General features: G+C 40.2%; 1 protein-coding gene across 1 annotated transcript in view; it reads right to left on the minus strand.

The window, feature by feature from the left end:
* The window catches only part of LOC148363031 (large neutral amino acids transporter small subunit 1-like), a 35962-nt gene extending 25764 nt beyond the window's left edge, over positions 1–10198 (minus strand). Inside the window, exon 1 of the mRNA XM_088340607.1 lies at positions 9534–10198. Coding sequence (XP_088196733.1) covers positions 9534–10062 — 529 coding nt within the window. The 5' untranslated portion in view covers positions 10063–10198. The remainder of the gene's footprint in view (positions 1–9533) is intronic.
* Positions 10199–14253: the final 4055 nt, after the last annotated feature.

A 14253-nucleotide genomic window follows, 5' to 3' on the forward strand; every position in this document is an offset into this window, starting at 1 on the left:
TTTACTTAAGTAATTATTTGGATAACTAATGTTTACTTCTATATACATATCCGTCATCTGCACCGCTTATCGTCAGTAGGGTCGCAACCCTTCCCAGCTGTCTTCGGGCAGTGGGCAGGGGAAACCCTGAAGTGGTTGCAAGCCAGACCAATATCCCTGTACGTTTCCTTACGGGTCTGAGCGTTCACACAAAGTCGGTGAGCAACGCTTGAAACAACAGTGAGCAACCATAATCCCAAGTGTGGCAAGATAATTAATTAGAGTAGAGAGAGTAGAGTATGCCTTTATTGTCATTGTTACAACATGGGATATGCTGTGACAACGAAATTGGACGACTCCAGTTCCACATTTACAGTGAGGATAAGTAAACATATACTGGACTGTCTCAGAAAATTAGAATATTGTGATAAAGTTCTTTATTTTCTGTAATGCAATTAAAAAAACAAAAATGTCATACATTCTGGATTCATTACACATCAACTGAACTATTTCAAGCCTTTTATTATTTTAATATTGCTGAATTTGGCTTACAGCTTAAGAAAACTCAAAAATCCTATCTCAAAATATTAGAATATCATGAAAAAGTATACAAGTAGGCTATTCAACTGAATCATCTAAATAACTCGAAACACCTTGCGACGGTTTCCTGACCCTTAAAAACACTCAGCTTGGTTCAGTAAACTAAATCACAAGTATGGGGAAGACTGCTGATCTGACTGCTGTCCAGAGGACCATCATTGATACCCTCCATCAGGGTAAGACACAAAAAGAAATTTCTCAAAGAGCAGGCTGTTCACAGAGTGCAGTTTCAAAGCATATCCACAAAAAGTCTGTTGGAAGGGAAAAATGTGGCCGGAAACGCTGCACAACCAAAAGAGATGACCGCAGCCTTAACAAAATTGTGAAGAAAAGCCGCTTCCAGAATTTGGGGGAGCTTCAAAGACAGTGGGCTGAATCTGGAGTCCAGGTATCAAAAGCCACAGTTCAAAGACGTGTCCGGGAAATGGGCTACAATAGCCGTATTCCCATGGTCAAGCCACTTCTGAACTCAAGACAACGGAAGAAGCGTCTGACTTGGGCTATTGAGAAGAAGCACAGGACAGTCGCAGAATGGTCCAAAGTCCTCTTTCAGACGAAAGCAAGTTTTGCATTTCATTTGGAAGTCAAGGCGCCAGAGTCTGGAGAAAGGCTGGAGAAGAGCAAAATCCAAGTTGCTTGAAATCCAGTGTGAAGTTCCCACAGTCAGCAATGGTTTGGGGAGCCATGTCAGCTGCTGGTGTTGGTCCACTGTGTTTCATCAAGTCCAGAGTAAATGCAACTGTGTACCAAGAGATTTTAGAGCACTACATGCTTTCATCTGCTGAAAAGCTCTATGGAGATGAGGATTTCATCTTCCAGCATGATCTGGCACCTGCCCACAGTGCCAAAACCACCAGTAACTGGTGCACTGACCATGGCATCACTGTCCTTGATTGGCCTGCTAATTCCCCTGACCTGAACCCCGTCAAGAATGTGTGGGGTATAGTTAAGAAGAAGATGAAAGACACCAGACCTACAAATGCAAATGAGCTGAAGGCCGCTATCGAAGCATCCTGGGCATCAATAACACCTCAGCAATGCCACAGGCTGATTGCCTCCATGCCACGCCGGATTGATGCAGTAATCCGTGCAAAAGGATTCCCAACCAAGTACTGAGTGCATCAATGGACATTTTCAAATGTTTGTTTTAGTTTTGCTGTTATAAAATTATTTTTTTACTTGGTCTGAGGAAATATTCTAATATTTTGAGATAGGATTTTTGAGTTTTCTTAAGCTGTAAGCCAAATTCAGCAATATTAAAATAATAATAATAATAATAATAATTTCCTTGTATTGTCATTCTGTGTAACAATGTACACAGAACGAAATGTCGATTGCACCTGACCCGTTGTAGCGAGCCGATGCAGCCGCAGCCAACAGAGGGCGCCGCCGACCACTTTTTAATAAAAGGCTTGAAATAGTTCAGTTGATGTGTAATGAATCCAGAATGTATGACATTTTTGTTTTTTTAATTGCATTACAGAAAATAAAGAACTTTATCACAATATTCTAATTTTCTGAGACAGTCCAGTATGTCTTAAACAAAGACACAAAGGAACAAAGAACTAACTGACTTTGTTGTCCTCGGTGGTGGGGGGGTGGATGGATTGTGAGGGTCAAACAGAGTTACAACCGAATGTTTGATCTTACATTACACATAGTCCAGCGTTTTTCCGAATTGCTCAGTCCACAATTGAATGGATTTGGGAGTACAGTCAATAAACATGCCCGATTAAAGTCGCCGTCGACGATAAAGCTCCGTTGGGGTAGTGCAAGCTGCTGTTTAGCAGCGGGCAGGAGATTTAGCGCTATGCTAACGTTAGCATCCGGTGAAACTGTTAGCGGTGGAAAGTATACAGCAAACACAAAGACCACAGGTAACTCTCCCGGTACATACCTAGAAACTCCATATCGAGTGAGCAGTGTGTGTCAATGGTTCCGCTCTTATTGTAGCGCGTAGTCTCCAACCCCTGTTTTTACCGGAGTCTTCGTCTCGTTCGAGCCGGTGATGTAATGCGGCGTCGGGAAAGCCAAGACTCCGTGATGGCAAAAAAAAGTCCTCCAATTCCGGACGTTGTTGGTGGCGATCCGCAGCTCAATTCCCTCATTGTGGACGGATGGATCTGGCGTTGGTTGAACATGCTTGGGAGCGCTGGTCCGTGTGGTCGCCTTCTTAGCTTAGCTCAGCCTTTTCTCCGTCGAATGTCATTGTCGGCAGGCGGCAAATCTTCCAGGGAGATCCGGTGGTCTCTGTATATCCCTCAGGATGTAGTGGATATTATTGTAAATGCGAAGGGAGTCGAAGGGAAAATAAGAAGGATCAGGGGACACTGAAAAACAAAAGACGAACTGGAGCCCAAGCCGCAGCGTCTACCCGACGCGCCGCCATCTTGTCCAAAACTTGACATCAAGTTACATTTTGCGGAGTTTTCGGCAATGCAAAATTATTTTTCTCTTTTGAATGAATTGACTCATGTACTATTGCAAAAGTTGTACGGCCTACAAACTTTGTTTGTTCTTACAATTCTTTCACAAGATATCCATTTCTTTTTATTTCCTGACATATTTTGTCGCATAATATTAACATTTTTGGGGGCTTATTTAGTCGGTTGTAAGATACACAGGGATGTGATTTGACCAAAGTGAAATTATCTGAAAATTAGGCGGGGTCTGGGGGCCGCGGGCACCCAGCTAGGTCCAGGGCAGTGCCCTGGTGGGGGGACAAGTGGGGCGAAGCCCCCCGGAGCTCATGGGTTTTCCGTGTTTTTAAGTACTTTCAATGCACTCAGATGACAAAGAAATAGACAAAACAACAGCATAAATTTTCAATGTATTTTGAACTATCCCATATAAAATTACAGTTTAAGTCAACTCAAAATCAGTCACATTAAAAAACATTGGACTGCCTTTGCTTTTAAAAACTATCACTGAGAATATCATCATATCTAACTCATGTGATTACTAAGTTAACACATAAATCATGTTGAAGAGTTCAAATTTCATGAAGAAATAATTGTATCATGACCAAATGAAAAGTAACTCATATTAGAACATACCACAAATGTCTTTGTTATAGCAGAAGATGTTATCTATAAATGAAAGTACTGTAGTGGGTTGTACATAATTCACCCACGGAACCATTGTTTAGTTAGCGAGTTCCCAGGGGGACTCTTAATTCGGCCGGTTCTAGCCACTCTCGTGTTTGTTTTGTTATTGCCAGTTTAAATGTAATTAAAGCAGCTTTGTTTGACACTCCGCCTACGACTCCCGTCTCTGCTCGCTACATTGGATCACGTCGGGGTCACCAACATTTGTAGATAATTCTTTCTCTAACCAGTCCGATCGAAACTTGTTTTTTACGATCTTAGCAATTTCTTTAACTCGCAGAGCATCTTTGCGTTCGATCTCGGACATCTTTCTTTAAATACTCGGCAAAAACGTGTGAGAAATGAACAATGGCATACTCCTATGCCTCTATAACAAGCACGTTTATTGGTCAACACGGAGACTTCAACCAATCGCAAGTACGTTTCATTTCAGTTACGGAAACACAAAAATGGAATGCTGTCGAGACGAAATCGTTTTTTTACCAATTAAAAAATCGGAAATTTTAAAATTTTATTTTTGGAGATAAAAAAAGCGGAATTCCACGAATTAGCGGAAAAATCACATCCCTGGATACAGAATTGTACTCAATCAAATTTTTTAGTGGAAGTACAATGTCAGCAACAAGATTCACTTGATATAATTGGAAATTATTTAAATGCAACACAAACTTTTTCTTCTTTTTTCCGTGTTTTTTTCTCTACTTTTTTTAAAATTCCTTTAAAAAAAAAAAATCTCATTGTGTTTATTTTTTCCGAGCTGTTACTTTATTTTTGTTCTCTATTTACTTTTTTCCTACATTTCTTTATTTTCTTTTTTTCTGGCTTTTTTTCTAAATGTTTCCTTCTTTTTTTCTCTTCCTTTTGTTTCTTTTTTTCTCAGCTTTTCACCACTTTTTCATTTTGGTATTTTTTTCTTTTTTGTTCTATTCCCCCCTTCTTTTAAGTCATTTTGTGCATAATTTTACATAATATTTGGTCATGTTGGGATTAAAGAAGCAAAAACAACCCGAAGAGCCGTTTAGGACCTGAAAGAGCCGGTTCCTTTTAGTGAGCCGAGCCAAAGAAGCCGGTTCCACGACAAACTCAACAAACTTTACTCAACTTCGTTCTCCTTCGACTCGACTTCAAAATACCGCATTTAAGACACAACGCCAAGGGATCCCGTGTATTTTTACCTTCATGCACAGTGACTTTGAGTTGAGTCGCTTCTTAATTAGTAATTTTGAGCCCTCATTTTTGTGCGCTGGCTAGATATTCTTGTGCGCTGAGAATGTGCGAGCACTGCGCAATTGCGCACACGTGCAGCTTAGAGGAAACCCTGCACAAGACAGACAACTCACTCGCTCATTTACACCTAGGGACAATTTGGACCGGCCAGTTAACCTGGCATGCATGTTTTCGGAATGTGGGGGGAAACCGAAGGGCACGGAAGAAACCCACACAAGCACAGGGAGAACATGCAAACTCTGCACAGGAGGGCTGGTAGCTGGATTTGACCGCTGTACTTTCCTGAGACACACTACAGAAAATGGTGCCCTTACGACACTAGTCTTTAAGGTTTTATAAGTGTGTGTGTGTATATAGCAGAAATGTGCAACCCGTGAGCAACTATAGGTATTCCCCTCCACTTCACTGCAGCAATTTTCTCGTTTTTTTCCCTCTACTAAAATGCAGCAATTTTTCTATGCTGCATTTTTTTCTACACTAAATTACAACTTGCTGGAATCCAGGGCAATCCCTCGGCTCCAGGGCGATGAAAAGTTATTGCAAAGTTCATGCATTGTTGATGTATCAGTTCAGTGTTCCTGCAATAAACTGTTATTTTGAATCAAATTTGTTGGTAAATTTGTTCATGGAAGCACAATTCAGATATTGGAGGTATCACAAATGTCCCAAAAAAGTTGTGTAAGTTCTGCTTGAAATGGATCCTTTCACTGAAAGCTGTTTTTCTCAGAAGTTTCCGTGGAAACGAGTATTTTCAAGAAACTTAGCAATGTTCAACTGTTGTTTACTAAACAATGGTAAGAGATACATCCATTTTTCCGAATAAAAGAAAAAAATTAACACTTATACAAATAAACATGACTTGACTTTCTTTTGATAAGTCCTGTGCCTATATAGTTACAGAACTTATTTTTTAGGCCTCCAAAAAGAGAGAAAATTGCGAAAAAAATTGTGCGGCAGCGGCTCTTCCAATAATGAAAAACGTCTGGCATTAAATGAGTTAATAGTCGTTTTTCATTACTTCTAGGTTGAGGGTTTCACCTGTAATTTACTGGAAGATGGATTTTAACGTAAATATATACACCTGTCAACCTGTACGTTTTTGCCGTACAAAGTATGTTTATTAAGCATTTTAAGACGTGTACGATGTAAAAGAAAATCTGTACGGAAAAACGCAAATTTGTCAATGATGGGTACCATCCGGTATACAATGACTATGACGAAACGGCAAATCAATCAAGTCAAACCAGTTCGCCGCGGTATCCTCTATCTCGGTATCGTTTTTTTTTCGTTGCAAACGAAGCGAGCGGTTTGATGCTACTGTGCGCATGCGTCCGCTGCCTCAGATTTCTAGTCATAGTTGTGTAGTGAAAGAAAGTCCGTCTCTTTTTAGAGAAAAACGCAAATTTGTCAATTATGGGTACCATTCAATCAATCAAGTCAAACGAGTTCGAGTTGTGTAGTGAAAGGAAGTCAGTCTCTTTTTAGAAAACCGGCTTTTTCGGCTCAACTCGTTAAAGAGAGTCGGCTCTCAAACGGCTCACTTGCTTTGATGCATTATATTATGAATTTATTATGTCGTAAAAAGAAGTTAAGAAAAAAAAGGAAGTATAAAAGGAGAAAATGAAAAAAAGACAGGTTTGTGGTTATCCCTTTAATCAGTATATTACCAACAATAATTTAATGCAGAAAATGAATTCATAATTTGAATAAGAAAATGTATTATTCTACTTGTGGGCAGCACGGCGGCGCAGTGGTTAGCGCTTGTGCGGCACAGTTCATGTCATGGGAACCTGTCGTGGGTTCAAATCCAGCTCCAGACTTCCTGTGCGGAGTTTGTATGTTCTCCCCGTGCTTGCATGGGTTTCCTCCGGGCACTCCGGTTTCCTCCCACGTTCCAAAAACATGCATTTCAGGTGAATTGGCCGGTCCAAATTGTCCCTAGGTGTGAATGAGCGAATGAGTTGTCTGTCCCTGTGTGCCCTGCGATTGGCTGACAACCAGTTCAGGGTGTCCCCTGCCCACTGCCTGGAGATGGCTGGGATAGGGCTCAAGCCCCCCCCCCGCGACCCTAATGAAGATAAGCAGTACGGCTAATGAGATGAGATATGAGATTATTCTACTTAATTATATTTGCATGTATTTTTCTTTCTACGGTGAATGTCCAAGCGACTTCATTTTTGAAGTTTTTTAATAATAAACCTCATTCATGTCGAGCAACTCAGGATCTCACAAGAAAATGTTAATTATATGTAACGGGTGTAATAATAACTTTTATTTTATTGAAATTCCTGTTGAAATATGTGTATAGTTTTTGGTAAATGTCCTGCAATGCTGAGTCCAACAGTGCCATCTGCTGGTATGGGGTGGGGTTTGGTTTTGGCTTCTAACATGTGATCAGGAGGCGGGGTTTGTTGATAGTCTTACCAGAAAACTACAAAGGTAAGACATATCTTTTGGTGCTCCACAAAATAAGTTAAGTTTAAACATTATAACCCCAGCTGACAAATCTCTCACCATGCATAGTAATGTGATTGATATTGTCAAGCTGTTTAGGTTTATTTTCGTTTTGTTTCTGTTTTACTAAGTATTAATTCCCCTTGTAGAGATCAAAGAGATCAGACCCAGCAGAAAAAGCTAATGTGGTGACTCATCCATTTGCAGGTAAATTGTACCCATTTTTATACTCATTATTGTTTTCATTCCAATTTTCTCATATACATTAAAAAAGGATGATGTTGGTTAAAATTCAGAGTAAAGAAAAACATGTTGAATTCATTGTAAACGTTAAAAATCCACTATACGATCTCTTGTTAAAAGTATCTTGTTAAAATGCAAAGATTTATAAATGTATTGTGATATTCTAAAATGTATTTTCTGTAAAGTGAAAAGAAAGCTCTTTGATATGCTTTGTTGGTAGTCTTGCCATGCCCCACTTTGCATCAACAACAAGGCTGTGGAGGTTGTCAGCAGTATCAAGTTCCTAGGGGTGCACATTACAAACAAACTCACCTGGTCCGTGAACACTGCATCACTGGTTAAGAGGGCACAGCAGCGCCTGTTCTTCCTGCGGAGGATGAGGAGAGCCCACCTGCCCCCACCCTCCCTCATCACATTCTACAGGGGCACCATAGAGAGTATCCTGACCAGCTGTATCTCTGTGTGGTGTGGAGGCTGCAGCGCTACCGACTGGGGTAGTGTGAGGAGGGTAACGAGGACAGCAGAGAAAATAATCGGGACTACACTTCCCTCCATTCAGGACATTGGCCAGAAGCGCTGCCTATCCCATGCTAAGAACATTACCGGGGACCCCTCTCACCCCCATCATGGACTGTTCACTCTGCTAGCCTCTGGGAAGAGGTACTGCAGTGTGCGGTGCAGGACTACCAGGCTCCGCAATAGTCTAGTCCCCCTGGCCATTAGACTGTTAAATGGTCAATCTAACATATAGTTAACTTAAATCTAAACGGCTGCTAATCTGACTTTTTGCACTACTGGCAGTTTTTTATAGCTTGCCACTCCTTGCACATTGCTCTCTGCACTATTGTAATTACAGCGTTACAGTGTTAATGTTACTGTGTACCTGACTTGTTAACCTGACTGCCCATTTTGCACATCTGGTTAGCTACTCTTCTTGCACTATCGGCACTATGGTAAAATACTATACGTAGCCAAAATACAATACAACTTTATTTATATCTGTACATTCAAGGAAACTGTGGGGGTCAGATGCATCGACATTTCGTTCTGTATACACGTGTACTAGAATGACAATAAAGTAGATCTGAATCTGAATCTTAGCAGGAAACTACAAAGAGATCAAAGAGATCAGACCCAGCAGAAAAAGCTAATGTTGTGACTCATCCATTTTAATAATAATAATTTCCTTTGTATTGTCATTCTTTGTAACAATGTACACAGAACAAAATGTCGATTACACCTGACCTGTTGTAGCGAGCCGATGCAGCCGCAGCCAACAGAGGGCGCCGCCATTTACCAATGTTATAAGTCTTAGGTATGACTCGGCCGAGGCGCGAACCAGCGACCTCCCAGTCTCAATTTTGCAGAAACTGTAATAATAAAAACCTCATCATCCAGTCCAGCGTGAATGTGAAACATTGGTGGGACACGTACACCGCGGTTACATATATATATATGATATAACGAAACAAATGTACAATATAACATGTTAAACTACATAAATAAACACGTTTGAAAAAAATATGGTGTACGATCATTTTGTAATTTGTAAGGGAAAATACATTTTGTAAGGGCATGGAGCAGGTATGTTATTATCATGTATTAGTTGTTTCTTTAATATCTTCTGAAAAGTTTGTTTACTGTACACTCTCTTCAATATTACATTTACAGTAGCGATGATTTATTTTGGCATTTTAAGCAAAATGACGTAATATGTCGTGCGACCAGTTTCCTCCTCGCGTGGTGCGGTTTGGTCACAACTCGCGTCCGCCTTTTTTGGTAGCTTTTCCTGAGACTGTTCGGAAATAATACGCGGGGTAATTTAACCGGCATAAGATCCCGGAAAGGAATTTCTGTTCCTTTTTTTCGCAATTTAAAACTCGACCGGCGAGATGTTGCCTCATCCAGGCAGGCAATACTCACGGATGCAGAGGCAGGCCACTAGCTTAGCCCCGGTCTCCGGCACCGGGCACACGGGGAAAATCGGTTTCAGGAGATATGTGGCGAAAACGTAGGCGACGATGTACTGAGACGACGGCCGAATGATGAGCAACTCGATCCAGAGTTTGAGGAAAGCCGGCAGGGAGCCGTACACTTCAAGGATGTAGGCATAGTCCCCTCCGGACTTGGTGATGGTGGTCCCCAGCTCGGCGTAGCACAGTGCACCTACGGTGGAGAAAACCCCGCAGATGGCCCACACCACCAGGGACAAGCCCACGGAGCCGCATTCCTTTACTACGCCGGTCGGCGTGATAAAAATGCCCGAGCCGATGATGGTGCCCACGATGATGGCCACGCCGTTGACTAACGTGATGGTTCGTTTCAAAACGACGGTTTCTTCGCCTTTCTCTTCGGTGGCGGCGGCATGGCTGCCCGGCATCTTCTCTGAGACTTGCGGGTTGTCTTCCTTGTTTAATGAAGAACTGGAGTTTCTTTTCTTAGCCGCCGACATGTTGAGTGGAGGTACTCTGGTGGCGGGGTCGATAAGAGTGGGAATGGCGTGCGCGCTACTACGTAAAGTGTGACAGTGTGCTGAGAAGTAGTCGATATTACCATGGCATCCCTCCCTCAAGGCCAGCCCTGTGTTCTAGTGATGGGTCGTTCACGAACTAAACGGCTTAAATTTGTTCAAACCAAAAAAAAAACTAAACGGCTTCGTAAGCCGACTCTTTAAAGTGAGCCTCCCCATCAACAAGGAGCCTGTTGACTTCGAATCGTCCTCTATTTCTCTCTCGTTTACTCCCTGTCTCTTTATATCTTTACCTTTCTAATTATTTCTACTCTTCTTTGTCTCTTTCTATTCTATTCATCTCTCTCTCCTCCTTTGTCTCATTTTCTCTCTCTTGCTCCTTTTAGTTTCTCTTTCTATCCCTCCATTTCAGATATCGAATATTCATGACTTTCTCTCTGTCTTTCTTTCCCTCCCTCTCTCTGTTGTTCACTCTCTTTATCTCTTCTTTTCACACTTCTCAACCCTGTCCACGTCTTCCCTTCTTCTGTATTTCTCTATCTCTGTCTCTTCTATTCTTCCCCTCTATCTCTTCTCTCTCTTTCCCACTCTTTTCACTCTCTTCACTTTTGCCTTTTCTCTTTGTTTCTCTCTCTCCCTTGCTTCTGTCCCCTCTCTCAACTCCTTCCTCTCTCTCTCTTGGTCCCTGCCTCTTGTTTCTCTTTTTATCCCTCTCTTTCTATCTCTCCCCTTCTTTATTTCCTTTCCTTTTCTGTCTCTCTATCTTTTTTCTCTCCTTCATTCCCTTTTCTTCTCTCTCTCTCCCTCTCTCTTCTTTATCTTATCTCCTTCCTTCTATCCATCTCTACCTTTCTCTCTCTTTGGATATATTCCCCTCCCTATATCACTTCCCATTTTTCTTTCTATCCCTTCTCTCTTTCCTCTCCCTCATATTTCTCTCTCTTTTCCTTTCTGTCTTTCTCTCTTTATCTAACTATACTTGTCTCTTTATCCTTTATCTCTTTCTTTCTCATTCTTTCTCTTCCCCTGGCCATCGATCACTTCCCTTCCCTTTTTCTTTCTCTCTATTTTCCTGTCTCGTCTCTATTTCTTGCTCCTACTACCGCTTCTGTCTCTCTTTTTCTAACTTTCTCTCTCACCCCCCCCTCTCTCTCTACCTACCTAGCTCTCTTTCTCTCTTGAAGGCACTTCTGACGGATCGTTATTTTTATGTTGTTTGCTCAGTATAAACAATTTTAAATAAGGGTAAATTGTCTGTATTTGTATAGCGCTTTTCAAGTCAATGAGGACCTCCCGAAGCACTGTACAATGCACTTCACACTTACCCATTCACACACACACTCACACACCAATAGCGATTCAGCCATGCAAGGCGCCTACCAGCTTATTGGGAACATTAGGGATTCAGTGTCTTGCCCAAGGAAGTTCACTAAACACAAAACAATAAATGATATTATAATATAGTTGGAATAATACATTTGTACATTGATTATTAATCCTTTTCGTGCCAATGTTTCATTATTATTGATCATTTATACCATTTTATTTAAAATCCTGAAGAGCCGTCAGGGAGCAAATGAGCCGGCTCTTTTCAGTGAGCCGAAAGAGCTGGTTCTCTAAAAAGAGCCAGAGTTCCCATCTTTAATCTGTTCAAATTCCAGATCGTTCTGCAATCGCGACTGTTTCTTTTCTGCCCTCTAGAGTCAAACGTTGGTATAACACTGGCGACACGCACTGTCCCTGTATCGGTGTTATTTTTTTATGACGTTTATTTCACAAAAACTCTCAAAATAATAATAATTTCCTTTGTATTGTCATTCTTTGTAACAATGTACACAGAACGAAATGTCGATATCAGACTAACACATTTTAGAGTGGTAAAAATGCAAATTACTATTTGCCGTTCTAATTCAGTGTTTCTCAACCTTCTGGGGCAAATGCACACTTATGTTATTAAAACAATGTTGAAGTTTTACTCTTGATTTTCTATATACATAAATAAAATAATACTTCTATTAAGCCAGAACTATCTTTTGGTGGATATCAAGGTCTAACTTAAGTAGTTCTAACTGGGAGAAAATATAAACTCTTTCTATCAATCGCTCAACTGGAATATTTGTAATAATATAATTGAATGGAAATACAATAAAATACAGTTTTTAAGTCAAGTCATGTTTATTTGTATAGCCCTTAATCACAAAGAGTCTCAAAGGGCTGCACAGATGAAAGACTATTGAACATTTTAGAACTATTAACTAAAATAAAATGTCTTCAAGGAGTAGTAATGTACAGTGAACAAAATCACCCAATAATAATCTCATTTATTTTAAGGTCCGTAAAAAAAAACCCAAAAGCCCACATCCAGCCCATGGGCCATGGTTTTTATATGGCAGACATGGGCAATTATGTTATTACTGTGAAAACATCATCTTAAAAAATGGCAAGTTGTGTAAATGTAGCATTAGTTTTATTTTATTTTTTTCTCAATATCCAAAATATAAAAATGTAATGCAAAGTCAAATCCCACGGGCCCCATCCGGCCAACGAGAAGGTTCTCTAGGGTCCCTGAGATGATCTTTTGGTTGACATTTTTATTATTTCCTCTGTTCATAATATCCTATGGGAAATAATTCAAAATCATTAACTTTGATAAACCATTAAGAAGATAAAAAGGAAAATAAAGTGCTGACGGGAAAAAGTCGGAACTTATCTTGGTTCTATCCCCTTGGCCTTCACTTTAATCAAATCATGTAACCAAGTTTTTGTGACAATGTATTCTATTGAAGATGAATCACAACTTATCATCATTTCAAAAAGAAAGTAAATAGTAATACACACTTCAGTTAATATAAAGTCAGATAAGAAATGTAAAACGATATATTTGTCTTGTCAATTGTATGTACTTTTATATCTCATCTCATTAGCTGCACCGCTTATCCTCAGTAGGGTCGCGGGGGTGCTGGAGCCCATCCCAGCAATCATCGGGCAGTGGGCAGGGGACGACCCTGAACTGGTTGCCAGCCGATCGCAGGGCTAGAAAAAAAATCACTCAAGCAAATTTCTGGACTTGCATTTGTGACATGGGCAAAGACTGAATGAACAGGATCTCAAGACGTATTTTTCTGATATCATTCAGGTATGGATGTGAACTTTCAGCTTCATTTTATCTAATGCTGGGGTGTTAAAGTCAAATTGACAAAAGTCCAAATAAAAAATGTGGCTACATGTCAATATTTAAAATGTCACATTTAGTATATTGAACCTAATTGAATTCACTGAAATGATCTGCATTTATATAGCGCTTTTTAAGTCAATGACTTTCCAAAGCGCTTTACAATGCGCTCCACATTTCCCAATAGCGGCCTTGTATTGCAGCCATGTAAGACGCTAACCTGCTTATTGGGAGGTATTAGGAGTTCAGTGTCTTACCCAAGGACACTTCGACATGTAACACGGACGAGCCGGGATTCGAACTAGGATCCCTTGATCCCAAGACGAGCGCTCTACCTCCTGAGCTGCTGCCGCCCCCGACAATATATTCCAATATGATGAAATACACCTACATTGTATTCTAGCTTTGATAGTAATCTTTAATCTTCAACAGGCACAAAATATACATTTCTTTCATACAAAAATCCCCATCAGTAACTTGTAGTCTCTATTCTAGGAAATGTGGAGTAAATTTACTTTAAAGAAACAAAATAAAAGAAATTTTCTATCATTCACTCAACTGAGATATTTTTAAAACACATTTAATTGAGATACAATAAAACGAGAAAAATCTATTAAATCCCCCCCCCCAAAAAAACTTTCTTCAAGGGGGAAGAACAGTAAAATAAAATACACACTAACTTTGGTGTATGACAAAATAATAAAACAGAAACATTGGAGTCAGAGCTGTTACATTAAACTGACTACAAAGCTACCTAGATAACAGACAACAATATGTTACCCTGGATGGTTATACAACAAATCAGCACTATCAAAAAAGTGGTGTCCCCCAGGGATCTGTTTTGGAACCACGGCTTTTTATATTATGCATATATTTTCCGTCATTTTCGGTATAGAAGAATCTTAAATTACTATTGTTTGCCAAATTAACAAACATACAGTGTCTAGATAACGAATAAAATAGTCTTTAACAAACAGTTAACCATGAATTTGAAAAGTTAC

This window comes from Urocampus carinirostris, chromosome 7 (assembly GCF_059441175.1).
Source record: "Urocampus carinirostris isolate Australia breed hairy pipefish chromosome 7, RoL_Ucar_1.0, whole genome shotgun sequence".
Lineage (NCBI taxonomy): Eukaryota > Metazoa > Chordata > Actinopteri > Syngnathiformes > Syngnathidae > Urocampus > Urocampus carinirostris.